Below are 21,985 nucleotides of genomic sequence, written 5' to 3' on the forward strand. Positions count from 1 at the left end.
GCAACTTCACCCAGAGTCTGTGATACAGGCCATTTGCAGGGTTAACCAGAGGGCTCCCAGACCAGGTAAATCATGTTCATTCTACACATTTGCATCCAGGAGTGGGTGCAGCAGATTCCTGCCCCTTTGTTCACATCTCTCAATTTATACTTCTTGTTCTTTGCTCCAGATCACTCCCAAAAATGTATCAGAGTGAGATTTTATTCTCTGATTGCTATTGTGTGATGAAAGCTTGACTAGCCTGCTTAGGATTAAGGAAAACTGGGAACACCCTGATTACCCCTGTGAAATAAGTGGTCAAGGCCTGCATCAGATGTTGAAGGGGGTGGGGGCAGGTCTTTTTCTTAGACGAAAAGAGATCCCCGTGGTAGTGGCAGTCTGGAGGAAGGCAGCCCTGCTCATTCAGTTTCCTGTGTTGTTTCTCTGTAGAACTTGGAAGGAGACGTCGTTTTCCAGTTGAGGGAACCAGGTAACACTTGCACAACTCACGTCTCAGTCTCCCTGACTTCACTCTTGTTTGTCTGGGGGCTGGGAGACCCAGTCAGGCTACACTGGTAACCTGTCTCTTCCTGTGCTTTGGGCTTGATCATCAACAGAACCACATGAAAAGCAATTCCGGGAGAGAGTGAGAAAGCTGAGGGGGAAACGTGAGCCCAAAGTGGATGTAAGCAAAGGGGAGGAAAGCATAAGTCAGGGGACCAGTTCCCTCAGGCCAGCAGAAGACACAGAAGAAGAAGAAGATCAAGAAATCAAGTTCTCCACCAATCAGAAGGTGGCAGTGAGCCCGCAGAAGGAGTCTGTCCTGAGTGAAGAGATGGATGAGTCCAGAGAGGACTCTAGTCCAGGATTAGAAGAAATGTGGGTTGAAGCAGACAGCTTCTTAAAACCACCCCTGAGCCAGGAAACTGTGATAGTTCAAGAAGAGGAGGAGGAGGAGGACAAAGAGGAGAAAGAAGAGGAGGAAAAAGAAGAGAAGAAGGAAAAAGTGGAGGAGGAGAGGGAGGAGGAGGAGGAAGAAGAGGAGCAGAAAGAGGAGGAAGAGGAGGAGGAAGAGGAAGAGCGTGTGAGTTCATCTATAGATGAGGTAGGCCAGCAATGGATTCACTTTCAGTACGGAAAACATGCTGTGTTCACTGTGTGTCCCTGATACAAGCTGGGTTTCCCAGTGGCACAGCTCCATTGGGATGTGTGTAAAGAATAACAAATGGGAGTTCCCATCGTGGCACAGTGGAAATGAATCCGACTAGGAACCATGAGGTTGCAGGTTTGATCCCTGGCCTTGCTCAGTGGGTTAAGGATCTGGTGTTGCCATGAGCTGTAGTGTAGGTCACAGACATGGCTTGGATCTGGTGTGGCTGTGGCTGTGGTTGTGGCTGGCAGCTACAGCTCTGATTGGACCCCTAGCCTGGGAACCTCCATATGCCATGGGTGTGGCTCTACTAAGACAAAAAGACAAAAAAAGGATAACAAAAAGAAAAAAAAGAATAACAAATGTATGCACACCTTTTATTTTGTCAAAGGGATCCAGTTCTTATCTCACAGCAATGCTTTTTTTTTTGTCTTTTTTTGTTGTTGTTGTTGTTGTTGTTGCTATTTCTTGGGCCGCTCCTGCGGTATATGGAAGTTCCCAGGCTAGGGGTCGAATCGGAGCTGCAGCCACCGGCCTACGCCAGAGCCACAGCAACGCGGGATCCGAGCCGCGTCTGCAACCTACACCACAGCTCATGGCAACGCCGGATCGTTAACCCACTGAGCAAGGGCAGGGACCGAACCCGCAACCTCATGGTTCCTAGTCGGATTCGTTAACCACTGCGCCACGACGGGAACTCCAGCAATGCTTTTTAAACCCACATTCCTCTCCTCACATCCCACTTGCAACCTACTCTAAAATCATCCCTGGACCTTCCTCATCCCTCCCTGGTCCTCTCCCTTTCCAAGCTCCTCTTTATTGTGTAGATTCATAGCCTCTCCATTCCATCTCTCTTCCCATTCTCTGGTTGCATTAACAAAAAATATCCGAATCCAAGTCAGCAGACAGCTCTCTTTGGAGTGCAGGGAGGTGACTCTCAGTAAATCTTGTCCTCCAAACACATTCCAATGCATGGAGCAGTACATTGAATTCCATAATCATGAAATTGCAAAAGACTTTTCCTACATTGCTGTGGAAGAATGAGCATATGAGACCACTTTTTGAACAGGGGCCCTGAACTCCAAAGCCCACAGGCATGTAATAGAACAGAGGGCTGGCCACCAAGTGTAAAACAGTGACAAGTGGTGAGGACTATTGTCTTAGTCCAGTCAGGCCCCTGTGACAGAATTCCATGGAGTGGGAGCTTATAAATAACAGAGATTTATTTCTCACAGTTCTGGAGCCTGGGAATTCAAGACCCAGACACTGACAGCTTCAGTGTCTGGTAAGGCATACTTCTTGGATCACAAACAATTGCCTTTTTTCTGTGTCCTTATGCAGCAGAAGGGGCAAGAACTCTCTGAGATCTCTATTATAAGGGCACTAACCCCATTCATGAGGGAAGGCCCTGCCCACATGACATAATAACCTCCCACAGGCCACCTCCAAATATCAGCCCACTGGGGATGTGAATTTCGAAGGGATATTGACACTAAGTCCATGGCAACTGTGCAGCCATTATTCAGTTCCATCTAACAGTGCCATGTGGGAATGCAGACTCAGAATTGCCAAATTTTCTGATTTTTAAGAGAAATTGGATATCCAAATTTCTAGGTAAAATCTCCCGATTTTAAAAGAACCATCTAGGTCAACAACAACAACAAAAAAATTACAGGCAAGATGTGGCCCACAGGTTTACAACCTCTGATGTCAAGGAATTTGTGGTAGGGCTCACCAAATCCGTTTGATGATATCAAGTCTAAAGTCTTGTCTTCTGCTTAGGTCAAAGCCCAGGAAGAGAGTCTGGGGGAGGTCACCCAAGAGGACATGGAGTTCTTCACAACCTCCAGTGGGAACACTTACTTTGTCTTCCTCCCTCTGGAGCAAGAAGAGAGTATCACAAAGCCCCACTGCAGCTTTTCTACTGCTCTCTTCAATGACGCTTCTGGTGCCAAGGTCCTGGAACAAGTGATCATTCCGTCCAGACTAATTTTAGAAATTAAGAAACAGTGAGTAAAAAACCCTTTTATTCTCATTCTCTTTGAGCGTTACTGACAGGGTGAAATATTATAACAATATTGGACTAGTTTCGACTAGAAAAGAAAACAGGTAGGCAATTGAGGGTAGAGATGAGAAACAATAAAAAGTAGCAAATGCCCAGGAACCTTTTGCAGTCACAGGTATTCTCTGTGAGAGTAAGCCTCCCTCCTGCCCCAGGAGGTCCTGCTGGTCTGGGCCTTGTACATGAGAGAGAGTGTTTTCCCTACAAGGTGTTTCTGGGTTCTAGATCCTAGCATGTCTTTTTTTTTCCTTTTTGTTAAAAAAAAAATTATACGGATATAGACCACAGTTATATCAGTATGGTATTTTTCTCTGATTATGTGACACACTGAATATAGAAAATTAGAGTTGAAAAAAATACGGTGAAGAATATAGAGTAATTTTACCACTGAGTATTTACCTCCCCTAACTCCTAAGTTTCTTTCTCGGCCTTCGTGGTTGAATTTGGAACAAACGTGAATTTTTTTTTTTTTAAAGAAATTGTTTATTATAGTTGATTTACAATGTTCTGTCCATTTCTGCTAACTGTGAAAATTGGCATTTGGACTTTGGATAGCATTTGTGTTGCCCTCCTGATACTGCAGTATCATAGCTAGGACTAACCAACTGGAGATTACCTGATGAGTCTACCTCCTATGTTTACGTACAGGCAGGAGGCCAGAGGCTGGGAGTAGAAGGAGTAAAGTCAGGCCTTTGGACACTCTTCTCCTTCCGCTCAGCAGCATCTCACCTTGAAAATGTCTCCTGACTCGAATCTCCTCCTCCTCCTTCCTCTCTCACAGGCCATTGGCTGCCTCTCATAGAACATGGAATGAAGAAAAGCAAGGACCCATCACCAGAGTTAATATTTATTCAGAGGGTTTAATACTTTAAATAAGTATGAGAGGGGGACTGCAATTAGCCCATTTTACAGGTGAAGAAATTGAAGCTCAGGGTTAATAACTTGGACAAGATCTCTGAAATTGAAAGCAGTAAAATCCAGGATGTGAATCTAGACCCGGTAATTGCAGTCTTGAACCAAATATTATGCCATCTAATAAAAAAAAAAAAACAGTTCTATGTTCAGCTAACTGGGTGTGCATGTTGAAGCATAGCATACATACCGAAAAGTATGAAAATCATGAGTATAGAGCTCAATGAATTATTCAAAGGGAATCCATCCAGTAATCAGTACTCACAAGAAAGAGAACACTACCAACCCTTCAGGAGGAACCCCTTGTCACCTACCAGTCCTGAGTCACTGCCTTCCTTTACCCAAGGATAGCAAATATTCTAATTCCAAATTATTTTTGCTTATTTTGGACTTTATTTAAATAGATCATACATAATGCATTCTTTTTTTTTTTTGTCTTTTTGTCTTTTTGCTATTTCTTTGGGCTGCTCCCTCGGCACATGGAGGTTCCCAGGCTAGGGGTCGAATTAGAGCTGTAGCCCCTGGCCTATGCCAGAGCCGCAGCAACGCAGGATCCGAGTCACATCTGCAGCCTACACCACAGCTCACGGCAATGCCGGATCCTTAACCCACTGAGCAAAGTCAGGGACCGAACCCACAACCTCATGGTTCCTAGTCGGATTCGTTAACCACTGCACCACGACGGGAAATCCATAATTCATTCTTTTATGTCAGGCTTCTTTCAGTGGTTTGCAAGATTCATATATATTCTTTTTTTTTTTTTTTGTCTTTTTGCTATTTCTTTGGGCTGCTCCCGCGGCACATGGAGGTTTCCAGGCTAGGGGTTGAATTGGTGCTGCAGCCCCCGGCCTACACCAGAGCCACAGCAACGGGGGATCTGAGCCGTGTCTGCAACCTACACCACAGCTCACGGCAACGCTGGATCGTTAACCCACTGAGCAAGGCCAGGGACCAAACCCGCAACCTCATGGTTCCTAGTCGGATTCGTTAACCACTGCACCACGACAGGAACTCCCATATATATTCTTGGGTGTGGCTGTAACTCATTTTTATTTCTGTATAATATTCTGTTGTAAAAGTAAAACCCATCTTATTTATCCATTTTACTACTGATGCACATTTTCGTTGTTTCCCATTTGGGGCTATACCAGTAATGTTACTCTGAACGTCTTTGTATGGCTGAATAATATTCCACTGTGTGTATATACCACATCTTCTTTACCCACTCCCCTGTTGATGGACATTTAGGTTGTTTCCATGTCTTGGCTGTTGAAAATAGTGCTGCAATGAACATCGGAGTACATATGTCTTTGCGAGTCGTGGTTTTCTCTGGATAGATGCCAGGAGTGGGATTGCTGGATCAAATGGTAGTTCTGTTTTTTGTTTTTGGAGGAATATCCATGGAGTTTTGCATAGTGATTGCACCAATTGACATTCCCACCAACAGTGTAATAGGGTTCCCTTTTTTCCACACCCTCTCCAACATTTATTGTTTGTAGACTTTTTGACGCTGGCCATTCTGGCTGGTGTAAGGTGGTACCTCATAGTGGTTTTGATTTGCATTTCTCTAATAAATAGTGATGTTGAACATCTTTTCATGTGTTTTTTGGCCATCTTTATGCCTTTTTTGGAGAATTGTCTGTTTAGATCTTCTGCCCACTTTTTGATGGTGTTGTTGGTTTTTTTGGTATTGAGCTACAGGAAGTGTTTGTAAATTTTGGAGATTAATCCTTTGTCAGGTATAGTATCATGTCATCTGCAAACAGTGATGGTTTTACTCATTACTTACCAATTTGGATTTCTTTTATTTCTTTTTCTTCTCTGATTGATGTGGCTAGGACTTCCCAAACTATGTTGAGTAGTAGTCACGAGAATGGACATCCTTCTTGTCTTGATCCTGATCTCAGCAGGAATTCTTTCACCTTTCCACTGTTGAGAATGATGTTAGCTGTGGGTTTGTCATATATGACCTTTATTATGTTGAAGTAGGTTCCCTCTATGCCCACTTTCTGGAGGATTATTTTTAAATATCAGAAAGGGGTGTTGGATTTTGTCAAATGGTTTTCTGCATCTATTGAGAGGATCACATGGTTTTTATTCTTCAATGAGGTGCATCACACTGATTGATTTGTGGATATTGAAGAATCCTTGCATCCCTGGGATAAATCCCACTTGATCATGTTGTACAATCCTTTTAATGTGTTATTGGATGCAGTTTGCTAGTATTTTGTTGAGGATTTTTGCATGTATGTTCACCAGTGATATTGGCTTGTGATTTTCTTTTTGTGTGGCATCTTTGTCTGGTTTGGGTATCAAGGTGATGGTGGCCTCATAGAATGAGTTTGGGAGTGTTCCTTCCTCTGAAATTTTTTTGGAAAAGTTTCAGAAGGAGAGGTGTTATCTCTTCTCTAAATGTTTGATAGAATTCTCCTGTGAAGCCATCTGGTCCTAGACTTTTTTTTTTTGTCCTTTGTTGTTGTTGTTGTTGCTATTTCTTGGGCCGCTCCCACGGCATATGGAGGTTCCCAGGCTAGGGGTCGAATCGGAGCTGCAGCCACCGGCCTACGCCAGAGCCACAGCAACGCGGGATCCGAGCCTCGTCTGCAACCTACACCACAGCTCACAGCAACGCCGGATCGTTAACCCACTGAGCAAGGGCAGGGACCGAACCCGCAACCTCATGGTTCCTAGTCGGATTCATTAACCACTGCACCACGACGGGAACTCCGATCCTAGACTTTTGTTTAATCACAGTTTCAATTTCAGTTCTTGTGATTGGTCCATTCAGCCTTTCTATTTCATCTTGGTTTAGTCTTGGAAGATTGTACTTTTCTAAGAATCTGTCCATTTCTTCTAGGTTTTCTGTTTTGTTGGCATTTAGTTGCTTGTGGTACTCTCTTATGATCCTTTGTATTTCTGTGATGTCTGTTGTAACTTCTAATTTTATTGATTTGAGTCCTCTCTCTTTTTTCCTTGATGAGACTGGCTAAGGGTTTATCAATTTTGGTGACCTTTTCAAAGGACCAGCTTTTAGTTTCATTGATCTTTTCTATGGGTTTCTTCCTTTCTATTTCATTGATTTCTGCTCTGATCTTTATGATTTCTTTCCTTCTGCTAACTTTATGTCTTGTCTGTTCTTCTCTCTCTAGTTGCTTTAGGTGTACAGTTAGGTTGTTTATTTGAGCTTTTTCTTGTTTGCCAAGGTAGGCTTGTATTACTATAAACTTCCCTCTTAGAACTGCTTTTGCTGCATCCTCTAGGTTTTGGACTTTTGTGTCTTTGTTGTTACTTGCTTCTAGGTATTTTTTTAATTTCCTCTTAGATTTATTCAGTGATCAATTGGTTGTTTAGTAGCATGCTGTTTAGTTTCCACATGCTTGTGTTTTTTTGCAGCTTTTTTCTTGTTGATTTCCAGTTGTATAGCATTGCATTCAGAAAAGATGCTTGATATTTCAGTTTTCTTAAAGTTACCAAGGCTCATTTTGTGGCCCAGAATGCAATCAATCCTAGAGGATGTTCTGTATGCACTTGGGAAAAATGTGTATTGTGCTGCTTTTGGATGAAATGTTCTATAAATATCTATTAAGTCCATTTGGTCTGATGCATCATTTAGGGAGTGTGTTTCCTTGTTGATTTTCTGTCTGGATGATCTGTCCACTGCTGTAAGTGGGATGTTAAAGTTCCCTGCTTTTATTGTGTTATTGTCAATTTCTCCTTTTAAGGTTGTTAGCAGTTGCCTTATATATTGAGGTGATCCTCTGTTGGGTCCATATATATTTACAACTGTTATATCTTCTTCTTGGATTGATCCTTTGATCATTATGTAATGTTCTTCTTTGTCTCCTGTAATATCTTTTATTTTAAGGCCTATTTTGTCTGATATCAGCAGAACCTCTGCAGGCCAGAAGGGAGTGGCATGATATACTTAAATTTATGAAAGGAAATAACCTCCTACCAAGATTACTCTACCCAGCAAGGCTCACATTCAGAGTTGAAGGAGAAATCAAAAGTTTGCAGCCAAGCAAAAGCTAAGAGAATTCAGCACCACTAAACCAGCTTTACAACAAAAACTAAAGGAACTTCTCTGGGTGGAAAAGAAAAGGCCACAATTAGAAACAAAAGTATTACAAATGACAAGGTTCACCAGTAAAGGCATATATATAGTAAAGGTAGGAAATCATCCACACACAAATATGCTATCAAAATCAGAAAGCATGAGAAGAGGAGGGTACAAATAAATGAAGGATGATTTTTTCCCAGGAGGTCCTCCAAGAACTGTAGCCAGGTCTGACCCAGATTCCTATGGAATCTCTGCTTTGCCCTGGGACTCTGCACATGAAAGCCTGTGTGCGCTTTTTGAGAATAGGATCTCCATTTCCCCCAGTCCTGTGGAGCTCCTGTGCACAAGCCCCACTGGCCTTCAATGCCAAATGGCTCTGGGGGACTCCTTCTCTCAATGCCAGATCCCCAGGCATGGGGACCTGACGTGGGGCTCAGAACTCTCACTCCCTTAGGTGAGTTTCCGTGATACAGTTACTTTCCAGTCTGTGGGCTGCCCACCCAGTGAGTATGGGGTTGCTTATATCACATAATCGCCCCTTCTACCATCTTGATGTGGCTTCCTCTTTGTCTTCTGGAGTAGGATTTTTTTTTTGAAAGTTTCCGGTCTATTTGGTTGAAGGTTGTTCAGCAGTTGGTTGTAATTTTGTTCCTTTTATGAGAGAAGGTGAGCTCCAGTCCTTCTACTCTGCCATCTTAATGCTGTCTCTCTGAACTTAAAAGTATCTTTTGATGAACAGAAATCTTTAATTTTGGGGGTGGGGTGGGGCAGCACCTGTAGTATGTGGAAGTTCCCAGGCCAGGGACTGACCCTGCACCAGAGCAGCAACCCAAGCTGCTGTAGTGACAATGCCAGATCCTTAACCCACTGCTCCACAGGAGAACTCCTAGAAATCTTTATTTTTAATAAGGTCCTAGTCATGAATTTTTCCACTAGGGCTAGTGTACTTTGTCTTATCTAAGAAATATTTGCTTGTCCCAAGGTCATAAAAATATTCTCCCATAGGGAGTTCCCATCATGGTGCAGCAGAAATGAATCCAGCTAATGTCCATGAGAATGTGGTTCAATCCCTGGCCTCTCTCAGTGGGTCAGCAATCTGGCATTGACATGAGCTGTGGTGTAGGTCACAGACACGGCTCAGATCCTGCATTGCTGTGGCTGTGGCTGGCAGCTGTAGCTCTGATTCAACCCCTAGCCTGGGAACTTCCATATGCTGCAGGTATGGCCCTAAAAAAGCAAAACAAACAAACAAAAATTCTCCTATGTTACTATGTTATCTATTATAAATGTTATAGTTTTAAACTCTCACAGTTAGATGTATAATTCACCTGGAATTGATTTGTTTATGTGGGTGGTAGGAGTCAGATTCATTTCTTTCCCATATTGATAACCAGTTGACCCCGCCATTTGAAAAGACTCTCCTCTCTCCACTCCATTTCTTGACCTCACTTCTGTTTCTCTATACATCTATTCTTACGTCACCACCTCCTCCTGACTGATTACCATAGCTTTATAGGTCTTCTTATCTGGTAGGATAAGTCCTGCAACCTTGATGTTCTGCAAGACTGTCTTAACTATCCTTGGCCCTTTGTATTTCTGTACAGATTGAAATCAGTTCATGTTTCCCTAAGAAGACATCTGCTGAGCTTTTAATTTGTATTATATTGAATCTGTAGATATATTTGGGGGGAAAACTGATGTCTTGACAATGCATAGCCAAGAAAATCACTCTACATTTTTAACAGACAAAATATAAGCTGGGAAAAATATTTGCAATTCCCATCTCAGTTAAAGGACCTCAAGTTCCCAATATGCAAAGAGCTCCTAAAATTTAATAAGAAATAAGGCAGCCATACAATAGAATAATGGGCAAAAGACATTAATGAACAGTAAGCAGGAAAAAAATTTAATACTCTTAAACACATATAAAAATATGTTCATTCTCAGTCATAACATGACAAAATTGTCAAATTCAAGATTTGGACAATACATTCTGAAGATATGGAGAAATAGGTACTATTATTCAATGTTGATGGGAGTTCAAGTTGCTTTGCAACAGAAACAGTTTGGCCATATCTACCAGATCCACAAGTGTATTTCAGGCTTTGATTCAACGGTCCCCTACCAGGGAATTTATCCTGTTCTATACTTGACATACGTACAAGGTTATTCTTTGCCATCTTTGTAAGAACAAATGGTTGGAAACCACTCATTGTCCTTCAGTAGGGGTTCTAGCTAAATGAATGATGGTCCATCCAGACAAAGACATACAATGTAGTGGGAAATAAAATAAGGGTGAAGGAGTGGAAGGGGAAAGCACTTTATATATCAGTATGGAGAGAGCTCTCCTTGGTCTCAGTTGCTGATCCTCGCTGTTCTCTCCCTTCAGGATCCGAGCTGGCTTTTTTGAGCACTTAGAGAAGTGGTTTGACCAGTGTGCCCTCAATGCCCAGGTCACTGTGGCCACCAAGATTGATCAGCTGGATTCAGAGCTGGAGCTACGCCTGCACCTGCACCAGCCAAGAGCCCAGCGCATTGAAAAGGACATCCACAACGTCAGGGCAGGTACCCTAGGCAGCCCCTGGGGTCTATGCGTCTGTGGCTCCACATTCATTAGCTTCCCTGGTTTGCACCCCACAACACTTAGCATGTTCTCATTACATGTTGGAACGTGTGTATGAGGGTTCACAATTCCCAGGCTGGAAGAGAAGGTAGTGCTCAGAATTCTCTTTTATGATCTTTTTCAAAGAAGACATTAGATGCTGAAAGGAAGAGTATTGTCCTATTTTATCTCTGTGGACTCCAGATATGCCACGCAGGACACATACCTGCATGGCAGATGCTCTAAAGGCAAGCCTGCAACTCGGGAACCAGAGCTAATAGGCTCAGCCTTTCTAGATGTTTGACTCTCAGCAGGTTACCTGACCTCTCTGATCCCGTCCTATCCTGCAGAGGGCATGTTGGCAGTGGTAACTGACTTTCCTTGAAATGATACAGTGAGGTATCATGAGCACCTGGTACAAGCCAGAGCCTCCAAATGTGGTAGCCATTCTTTTCAGCTTATAATTTTTAACACTTAAGAAGACATGCCAGGAGTTGGCTGGTGGCCTTGTAGGTTAAGGATCTGGCATTGTCACTGCTAAGGCTCAGGTCACTGCTGTGGCACAGGTTCAATCTCTGGCCCAGGAACTTCCACATGTTGTGGTTGTGGCCAAAATGAAAAAAAAAAAAAAAAAAAAAGACATGCTGTTTTTGTATAAGACAGAGGCCTCCATTAATGGGGGGGAGGGTGCATTTTTAATTGGATCCTTCAGTGGCCCCTGGTTCTGGGTTTTAGGTTTTCACTGGAGTCATACGTAAGCTCCATTATAGACCCTGAAAGATTCCAGAGAGCCCCCACCTGACCGCACCCAACTTCCTGTTACCTGGAGCAGTGAAAGAGTGTGGACTCTTGAGGCCCAATGCTTGTGGCCTTGGGAGACCTGCTTGACTTTTGGAACCTCACCCTCCTCATCTGGAAAAGATGTGCATTAGATGTAAATATCAACAAGGATGCTCCCCGCAGACTGGCTTCCTTCCCCTTCCCTGGCTCCTGGCCCAAGGCAGGTGTGAAAACTGAGGCTGGAGAAGCAAAGCCTCAGGATCCAACCATTTCTTTTTGGCCGAGCTGAGACCACTGCGGCTCCACCACCCCAGGCAGTAGGAGGTCAGATGGGGTGATGGGCTCTCTGCTTACTCTAAGGGCCTGTGGTGGAGCTCTTGAAGTCTCCTGTAATTCAAGTTCATTGGAAATGAGTAGCCACTGGTATCAAGGGACAAACCCCAACTGCCCAGCTTTGTGCTGGCTGTTCTCTCCCAGACCCTCTCATGAGATCCCTGCCTTCCCCAACACCCAGCCCACTTGCACCCAGGGAGGGAGACGCTCTCCCAGGGTGCCTCTATCCGCCAGGACTGCCCGCCCCCAGCCAGGCAGAGCCTCCTTTCTCCAAATCCCAGGGCTGTCTCGGATTGGCCTCCCTGAGATCTACGTGCATTCCCGGGGCCAGGCCTGGTGAGGGCAGCAGGAACAGGATGAGGGACCTTGGCTTGAATGGTCCCTGCTCCACAGCTGGCCCGGGAGAGCACTGTCCTGAGCTGACTCAGGACCCCAGAGGGCTCCTTGTTCTTTTCCAGCCGAGCTCTTGCTTCATCAAGAGCGTCTGGACAGCCACTGTGCAGGAGTGACGGAGACTCTGAGAAAGGAGAGGATGATGTTCTGCCAGTTCCAAGAGGAGCAAAACACGAGGAGCAAAAACTTCCGCCGCAAGATTTATGACATGGAGCACATCTTCTTGAACGCCACCAAGAGCCAGAAGTAAGGGCCCTGGGGGTCTCCACTGTGGCCTTGTGGCCCTAGAATCCCCACCCCTCATGGATAATAGAAGAGTCAGGGTTTCCAGAAGGGTTTCACCTCTTCCCATGTGTAAGAGCCAACTGTGTGATGCATCGGGCTGGGGGGCTGGGCACGGGGGGCGGGGGAGCAGCCTGGGAGAGAAAAGGGCGCCTGTGGTCAGAGTGAAAAGGACATGCCCTGAGGTGTCCACCGTAGCAAAGACCACTCCCACCAGGGGAAATCAGGAAGATTTCCTTCCTGCAGGAGGCCCCTGGGTGTGGGATGGGAGGAAGGGGGGCGGGCGCTGGCCCAGATTAGGGATGTGCTTAGGGCAGAGCACGGGTTCCAGGAGGCCATTCAGGGATTTGAGGTGCAGGCTCTTGTGTGCCCAGGGAGGCCTCCATCAGGTCACCAGTGAGGAGCCCTCTCAAGTGTCCGTACTGTGGTCAGATACACAAGAGGCAGCTGGTTAGGGTGGGCTTGGGTGGAAAGAGGAACCCTGCAGGGGCTCTTTCAGGAAGTACTGGGACACGGGCACCCCAGTGCTGGAGCGAGGACACAGAGCCAGTAGGACCTGGGATTCTCTTACTGAATGGCGGCAGGGGCCAGACAGAGGAGAGGGGCGCCTCTGATCCAGCTCACTGAGAGTCCCACACCGCATCCTGCATGCATGGCACTCACTGTCAACTTCTCTCTAATGCCCCTTTTGCTACCCAGAGAAGAGAGGCAGCGGTTCTAGGTGAGCCACCTGGAGCTCAAGCAGCCACCTGGCTGCCTGCCCACACCTGGGTCACCACCCTGCCCTCCCATGTCCCCCAGGCTGGTCATTCTCAGCGGCACTCTGCACCGGGAGCTGCTCAGCTACGTCGACGTCATCCAGGTGTCCCTGCGCAGCTTCCGCCAGTACCTGGAGGAGAGTCTGGGCAAGCTTCGCTACACCAACGTTGAGTTTGTCAAGCACTGCAGGTGGGAGCCGGCATCTGGGGCCTCTGTGGGCCACCAGGCTTTCTCTATTGAGAGGCAGTCTTGTTTGCCCCTTAGCTTTTTAATTGTGACAAAATATCCGTAACATAAAATTGTCCATTTTCACTGTTTTAGGTGTGGAGTTTGGTGGCATTAAGTCTATTCACACCGTTGTGCTGCCATCTCCACCGTCCATCTCCGAAACCTTTTCATCTTCACAAACTGAAACCCTGTACACTAACTTACACACCAACTGCCCATTTCACCCTCCCGCAGCCCCTGGGCACCATCATTCCATTTTCAGTCTCTATGAATTTGACTGCTCTAGGGACCTCCTATAAGTGAAATCACACAATATTTTTTCTTTTGTGTGTCTGGCTTTTCCATTTAGCATAATGTCTTCAATGTTCATCCATGTTATAGCCTGTGTCAGAATTTCATTCCTTCTTAGGGCTGAATAACATTCCACTGTGTGGATGTGCCACATTGTGTTTATCCATTCAACCCTTGATGGATACTTGGGTTGTTTTTCTGCCCCCGGTACTATCTGCATTTTTCAAAGATCTTGTACTTTTGTGTGTCTTTTTTTTTTTTTTTTAGAGTCAAATCCACGGCTTATAGAGGTTTCCAGGCTAGGGATCAAATTGGAGCTATAGCTGCCGGCCTACACCACAGCCACAGCAAAGTGGGATCTGAGCTACATCTGCGACCTACAGCGCAGCTCATGGCAACGCCAGATCCTTAACCCACTGAGCGAGGCTGGGGATCTAACCTGCATCCTCGTGAATACTAGTTGGGTTCATTAACCACTGAGCCAATGCGAACTCCAGATCTTGTATTTTTAATCTAAAGCCCTATCAACCACCGTATTTTGGTTGGGTGGAACGATTCAGGTCTAATCGGTGGCTTTGGTTTCTCCTCAACTTATTTTTAGATTGTTTTCAGAAGGAGGCAACTTTTCTTCTGAAGAAATTGACTCACTGTGTCATCGACTGGAAAAGGAAGCTGCCCGAATAGAGTTTGTTGAAAGCCTAATCATGATTAACATGGAGAAGATGGAGAGCGAGTACCTGGACCAGGTGAGCGGGCCCCACCCAAACTTCCAGCCAGGCTCTGAGGACACCTGATTACAGAGTGGTCAGCTTGCTCGTTGCCTGATGGGCTGGTCAAGCCTCCTTTCCAACCATTAATTAAGCCTGGCTCTCTGTGCTTCCGAAGTTCAAAAGTTTCAAATTAATCTCCTTTACTTTTCCTCTTTCTTTAAGGCAAATGAGGTCATCAACAAATTTGAAAGTAAATTCCATAACCTGTCTGTGGACCTTCTTTTCATAGAGAAAATCCAGCGGTTGCTGACAAATCTGCAAGTGAACATTAAGTGTGAGGTAGGACTGACTGATTCTTCCTCTGGCAGATGTTTATCACACACACCTGCACACAGGGCACTGTCCCAGGTGCTGGGGACACTGGCATGTTCTCTGCCCCATGGGACTTGCACTCAAGCCAGGAAGTCAGAGATTAAGTCATCATAGCTTCTACCATCCACTGAGTCATCATGCACCAGCTATCCTGCCAACAGGCTAATATATATATATATATATATATATATTTTTTTTTTTTGTCTTTTTGCCTTTTCTAGGGCCACTCCCGTGGCATATGGAGGTTCCTAGGCTAGGGGTCTAATCGGAGCTGTAGCCGCCGGCCTACACCACAGCCACAGCAATGTGGGATCCGAGCCACGTCTGCAACCTACACCACAGCTCATGGCATCGTTGGACCCTTAACCCGCTGAGCAAGGCCACGGATCGAACCTGCAACCTCATGGTTCCTAGTCGGATTCATTAACCACTGAGCCACAGCAGGAACTCCATCTAACAGGCTAATTTTGAATAGCTATGTGAGTCCTCACAAGAGCTATGTGAGGCAAATAACCATTCTTATCCCCATTCTAGAGATAAAGAAACTGAGGCAGAGTCATTAAGTGACTTAGGTAAGAATGTAGTTCTTAAGTGATGGAGCTGAAATGCGAACCTGGGTCTGAGTGACACCAGACATTAGGGCTTTCACCATGCCAGGCCGTCTGGGCTTCAGAGGAAGAGGGCTGTGAGGTGGTGGGGGGGTGGGGCGTAGAGGAGAGGATTTCACCTGGGCTGGGAAAGTGGTGCTTCCCAAGCCTTGATGGAGAAGGAGAAGCCAGCCAGGGAGAGTGGGGAGCAGCATCCTGCAGAGATGGTGAAAAAGTCCTGGGGACTGGAGCCAAGAAACAGGGAGCAGTGCAGCTGGAGAGGCGGCTGGGTCAGCAGGGCCGTGTAAGCTGCACTCCTGGTGCTGGAGTGAGGCTCCAGGCCATGGGGACCAGGGAAGAGTGCTACTTATTACAGGTTTTTTGGTTTGTTTTTGTTTTTGTTTTTGATTTGGCTGTACCCGTGGCATATGGAAATCCCCAGGCCAGCAATTCAACCCTCACCTCAGCAGTGGTCCAAGCTGCTGCAGTGACACCACCAGATCCTTAACCCACTGTGCTACAAGGGAACTCCTTATAATTTTTTAAGCTGTATAATCTTTCACATTTTCTTCAAAAACATCATTTTGGTGGCTTCCCTCTTCTGGGTGTTTTGCCATTTTCACTCCACTATTTCTTTTTGGAGGAACATTTGGTGAGTTTTGCTTCTCATACACGGTGGTGTGATAGACATGCTGGCGCTAGAAGCTCTGATTATGTCCGTAGGGAACCTCCCAGAGATAGAATAACTGGGTTAGAACACAAACGTTTTAATACTCTCTGTGCTGTGAGAAAAAGAATGTATATGTGTGTGTGTGTATGAGAGAGAGAGAGAGAGAGAGGGAGAGGGAGAGAGAGAGAGAGAGACTGGGTCACTTTGCTATGTTGTAGAAAACTGACAGAACACTGTAAACCAACTATAATGGAAAAAATAAAAATCATTTAAAAAATAATAAAAATATCACCCCCAAAAAAGACTCTCTGTGCTACCTGTAGGGCATAACCGTGTCCTCCTACACCCTCAACCAGTACAGCAGGTAGCCAATTTTATTTTTAAAACTTATCTATTTGACAGGTTTTTTTTTTTCAAATCCCTTTAAATTTGCACTATTCTAGTTTCTGATAACATTGTACATTTCCTCTCCGATTTTATTTTCCAGTATTTATTCCATCTCTTAGCTGCTGTTTTACTGAACATTTTCTTGATCCAAATAAGTATTCTAGAAGTAAATCTGAGAACCTCTGGTTTTTCTAGGTGGCAAAATCCAACTTGCAAACAGATGGATTAAATTCTTCTCTGGAACAGCTTCAAAGCAAGGTACAAATGTGCCGAAGCTCACGAGGAGATAAAGAAGTAAGCGCTCAGTAGATGCTAAGCTGTGAATAGTGAATATGCAGCATGCTGGACTCATAAACTGGAAGTAAACTTATCTCTGTGGTGGAGATTTCTCCACCACCAGAGCGGCCTCCTACTTAGCCCCTGTTTTATTCAGTGTAATTAAAGAAAGGAAGAGAAACCAGCCAGCCATTGCCCTCAGTCCTCAGTGCCTCCCAGCATGCATGTTGAGTAAGGCCAATGAGCATGGGGGCTTGAATGTGGCTTCACCCCCTCTCTGGCATCACCAGGCACCCCTCCCGGTAATTGGAACCCAGCCCGGGATGAGTAACAGAAGCTGGATTCTGCCTTCTGAACAATCACATTTTGTTTGATTTTCCCTTTGTTTTGATCATTGCACATAAATTGGTTACTTCCATTTTCTATGCGTAAAGTATGAAAAGTCCAAATTGGAGCAAAGTTTGGGAAAGCGAGGTTCTAAATGCCTGCCGGGCACTCATCAGCACATGGGTTTCTGGGTGTTTATGTTGTTGACGTGATTGTTTTTTCGCCTCTAGCATGTGCATGTCTCTGTCCCATTGCCACAAGTGCCCTGGCCACCCCAAGGAATCGTTTCCCGACAGCTCATGCAGGCGCTCAAGAACCATTCATTCCAGCCAGAGCTTCTGTCTTTTCTCTTCCATTTCAGTGACTAAGTTGAGGTTTTATGGTTGTTAGTGCTGAGAAGACAGTTATTCTTCTATCTTTACTGCTTTTTCTTGCATAGTTACAAGTACTTGTTGGAAACTGTCCAAACATCCCCTCAAAGCACAGACAGTGACATATATGTTCCTCCTATTCTCATATTCTGCAGAGCCCCATATGACTTCTATTTTTATGCAGATGTTTCTACACATCCCAGAGGGACCAGTGCACAGTCAGTTTAATCTGCTGTGACCCCTTCACAGCTGTCCCCTTTAGAGACAGCTCTGCCTCTTCAGGAGAGAAGCATTTACTCTCTCACGTTTCCCTGCATCCTACCTGCTCCCAACCCCTGCCCTCTCCTGATGTGTCAGAGTGTTGGGCAGGGCGCCAGGGTGGGAAGCATGAGCTTGAGTGGGCAGGCAGTCTAGTGTTAACCGAGTGGTGTAGACTAGTGATAAGGAGACAGAAGTGAGGCATCAGATGCCCAGTGAAGGCAGTGGGGACCAGGGAAGGGTATGGCCAAGGCTCTGTGCTCAGGGCCACATGGTGCAGAAAGGCAGGGGGGCAGGAATAAGTTTGGTTGCCAAGACTAAATAGTGGCACCATTTAAGGTGCCAGCTGAGACATGTTCCATTCCAGGGGTTGAGTGGCAGGAAAATGGGCAGGAGTCAGAGAGCCTTTGGAATGAAGGAAGTGGGAAGAGGCTACGGCACCTCCTGGCCTGTGTCATCCACTAGGGCTGTGAGCCATTCAGGGAACAATGTGTGAGGACCACTGAGTGATATGCGGGTTGCATAGGGAAGATGAACCTTCTCACAGGTGCTTCTCCTGCCCTCTGTGGGGTATGGTCTGTGGGAAGGTTGCTCTAGGGGGTCATGTCTCTGATGTTGCCATGGAGATAGCCAAATCACCCTCCAGAAAGGCTGTGGCCATTTCGCCCTTACATACTCTCTCCATCTTAGGCCAAACATGTCCTTCTACGTGTAGCGTGTTAGAGCTAGAAGAGATCCCAGGGAACATCCTGGGTCCCCATCACACTGATAAGGAGACTAAGACAAGCAAGTTTAAATCATTTGTCCAGAACAAACCCAATAGAACAGGGAACAGAACTCCCTCCTCAGTGAAAGATCTGCTGCCCCAGTGCAGCCGCCCAAGAGAGCAGCCAGGGCTCCCCCGTCTCCCAGGGCCCTCCCTGTAAGTAAGGGGCCTCCATGGAGCCAAGAGGTGTCCTCACCAGCTGACCTATTCCTGTGGTTCAGATGGTGTCCAGCTGCCCACCTGCAGCCTGCTTCCTGTGCTTTTTTTCCCTCCATGTTCTCACTAGATAGTGACCTCCGAGGACCTCCTTGGCCTTGTTCGAACTTGGAAAGAAAAACTAAGCCAGAGGATTCAGTACCTCAACTGCAAGCTGGACATGGTGTCTGTGACTCAAGTGGTCTTTACCGTAAGGGATGGGATGGGGGTGGTGGGGCGGGTGGCTAAGCTGTTGGGTCTGAGCTCCCAGGAGACCTATAGGGCTCAGCAGAGCCTAAGGAAAGAGGGTCTCCCAGGCCCCTGCTGGACATCAGGCCTGTGGGGATGCCTTAGACAGGCCTCAGGCTGTGAAGTCAGGTCTAGGTTCACATCCCAGATGGCCCTTTTCTTTGCACTGGTCTCTTAGGAGACCCCTCACCACCTGGCAGCACCTCACCACATAAGGACCCTCAGCTTACCTCACCCACTAGCAGTCAGGGCACCCTCACCTCTCAGGCTCTTCTTTCCCACCCGCACCCACAAGTGGGGACTGGCTTCTCCCAACCCCACTCCCAGCTCCCTCGTTCAAGCCCCTCCATCTCTTGCTCACGTGGCTGCCCTTATCCTCTCACTGCCCCATCCAACCATGATCCATTTCCCGTGTTGCAGCCAGTCCTAGTGTTAGACAAGGTCAATCTGCCTGTGTCACTCTCCTTCCCTCAGGATAAAATCCAGACACTTTAACCGGACCTACACAGCAGCCTTCCATGGCCTCAGTCTGTCTTGCGTGGCCTCTTTATTTCTCTGCCCTCTAAGAGTTCACTTCCCCCAGACCTTCTCTCATCTTCTGGTCTGAACCAAGGTCTCCTGACCCCTGTGGCATGTCCCACTTTCCCATGAGCCCACAGACCATGCAACAGGGTCTTCCTTTTAGGAGCTGTCTCCCTTAGACTGTGTGTCCCAAGAGGGCAGAGCTTGTGCCTCACCACACACACTCAGCCTCGCTCACCAAGCTTTAAACACCAGAGGTGCTTAACCACCTGCCAGGAGGACCAGCATAAGTGGAGCATAAGTGGCATAGAGCCAGTAGCAGCATAAGTGGATGCCCCTCAAGTTCTGCTCTGGCTTCCCTCTGGCCCTGCCTCTCACTGCCATGTTTTGAAGCAGCCCTTCCTTCTGTGGGGAGGCTCTTCCTCCATCCCACCAGCACTAAGCTTCCATTACCACCAGTACTGCACCCAACAAGACAAAACTCAGGATCCAGCTGGAGTCCTTCCCTCCAGGGCTTACAGTCCGCCCTGAGCCCAGACAAAGAATAAAATAGGGAAAAGTTCCTCTACGAGTACTTGGTGGGCTCTACGCCTACCCTTTCTCTAAGGTCCAACTCGAGGTAGAAGGGGCCACTCACTTGTCCATCATTTGTTCACTTGGCCTTTGGTCAGAAACTGCCTGGGCACATCTATGGGTGGCTTTACAGGTCTGTGACCCTCAGCCTCAGAGAAGATGCTAGCATTTCTTTGTAGCACTGGCCCCAATTTTTACCATTTCTTTTTAGACATTCATATTAAATGTCTTGTCTTTCTGACTAGACTGTAAGCTCCATGAGCATAGGGCTCACATGTAGTGTCTTCACCCTGTGTCCCAGACCCAGGCAAAGACTTGCAGAAAGCAGGTGCTCAGGAGACACTTGTGTAGGTTGGCACACTCACATGAATGAATGAATGAATGAACAAACAGCCCTCTAGATAGGGTCACTGCTACTTCACAGAAGGGAAAAGAGGAGCAAAGAGGTCAGGCAGCCACAGCACCTGGGCAGGGTGGTGCTGGGATGTGAACCCAGCCTGCCTGCCTCCCTGGCATCTAGGCTGGGCACACACAGTCGGGCCCTGCTCTTTGGCCTGCAGGACATCTTGACCGACGTGGAGGTAGAAAGTGACATCCTGGTGTCTTCAGAAGCCCATGAAGAAGAAGCCAAGGGAGACGTGGTCACCCCCGAGTCCTTGGCCCAGCCAAGCCGCATGGGGAAGTCCATGGTTGAAGACCCAGCTGTGGAGGTGGTCAAGAGGATCCTGCAGTAAGTGGCCCCAGTGTACCCCCAAGCCTTCAGGGCCCAACTCATGTGAGCCCACCCGTGACAGCTATGACCCCATGCAGGGTTTTCTCCTCTTAGAGCCTCAGCTTCCTCCTCTGAAGCAGGACTCACAGTAGCACAGACTTCCATGGGGTTGTGGGTTATCCAGGATGGAACTGAGCTCCTGACCTGAGCCATCCTCATGGTCACTGGGGAAAAGCTCATATCCTTTCCTTTGGTTTCAGATTTCCTGATGCCAAATGTTCAACCCAGCGTTGTGACAAAGAGCGGTACCTGACAGGTAGAGGCACACAGGCCTGTGGGGCTCAGGGTGCTGGCAGTAGGGCAACTGGGAGTGCCACCCAGCCCCTCCTCACCTTGGATCCGCTGTTCTTGTCCTGGGTGCTCATCAGCCAAAGCCTTCAAGCGACACCAGAGCCGGGGAGACCACTCAGTGAAGAAAGACTTGGTTGTTGCCAGTGCCACCTCAGCAGCGAGGTAGAGACACCAGGCTGCCCTGGATCTCCCCTCCCTAGACAGAGGCCACCTTTTATCAGACCTTGTCCTCAGAGTGCACCTCCTGTGCTCATGGCCCTGATACCCCAGGCGACCATGAGATGGGCCCACCTTGATGCCGGTTTTAGACAGGTCCCTGCTCATTCCCTCTGAGTGGCCCAGCTCGCATGGCCTCCTACCCTGAGAACCTGTCCAGGAGCGCAGTGGTTTTCCATGATGACAGCTAGTGGATCCAAGCCCTGCTCCCTCCCTGGACATTTTCCTGGCCAGAGAGAATGACATTGGAGGTGGCTTTCCTTGGATGATAGCGCAGAGCCTTAGGAGCCCTGAGTCTATGCATCCTGGCCATGTACTCTGCCCCTGGACCCTGTTGGGGTTGTTAGACTCATGCCTCGGTGAGTGTGAGCCCTGCTGGGCACTGACACTGAATCCACATGGCTGAGCTGACTTTCTGGGTCTTGACGAGCCTTTGTTGACCTGGTTTAATGCTCGGTTTTGAGAAAGTGGCAGTGAAGATATTCTGCTTTTGCATATATCTAGAAAGTCTTTTTGAACAGACATGCCATCTGCAACATGGGAGTAAACAAGACTTGCCAAATAAGAAAGCTAACGCTTTTGATTCAGGGCTTGCTCCAGCCAGGGAGTCAG

At 46.9% G+C, this 21,985-nt stretch overlaps 1 protein-coding gene across 6 annotated transcripts in view; it reads left to right on the forward strand.

The window, feature by feature from the left end:
- The window catches only part of CCDC180 (coiled-coil domain containing 180), a 61,744-nt gene that overhangs the window by 24,428 nt on the left and 15,331 nt on the right, over positions 1-21,985 (forward strand). For 5 of the 6 annotated variants that reach the window (XM_047767979.1, XM_047767975.1, XM_047767977.1 and 2 more), the window contains exons 17-29: positions 430-469; positions 597-1,084; positions 2,912-3,138; positions 10,553-10,728; positions 12,337-12,517; positions 13,355-13,501; positions 14,433-14,577; positions 14,764-14,880; positions 16,753-16,851; positions 18,842-18,961; positions 20,655-20,824; positions 21,067-21,122; positions 21,235-21,319. In XM_047767979.1, the coding sequence (XP_047623935.1) occupies positions 430-469; positions 597-1,084; positions 2,912-3,138; positions 10,553-10,728; positions 12,337-12,517; positions 13,355-13,501; positions 14,433-14,577; positions 14,764-14,880; positions 16,753-16,851; positions 18,842-18,961; positions 20,655-20,824; positions 21,067-21,122; positions 21,235-21,319 (2,051 nt within the window). Of the gene's footprint in view, positions 1-429; positions 470-596; positions 1,085-2,911; positions 3,139-10,552; positions 10,729-12,336; positions 12,518-13,354; positions 13,502-14,432; positions 14,578-14,763; positions 14,881-16,752; positions 16,852-18,841; positions 18,962-20,654; positions 20,825-21,066; positions 21,320-21,985 lie in introns of all 6 variants that reach the window. The other variant, XR_007133263.1, reaches the window with a different exon arrangement.

Source organism: Phacochoerus africanus, chromosome 2 (assembly GCF_016906955.1).
Source record: "Phacochoerus africanus isolate WHEZ1 chromosome 2, ROS_Pafr_v1, whole genome shotgun sequence".
NCBI classification, from domain to species: domain Eukaryota; kingdom Metazoa; phylum Chordata; class Mammalia; order Artiodactyla; family Suidae; genus Phacochoerus; species Phacochoerus africanus.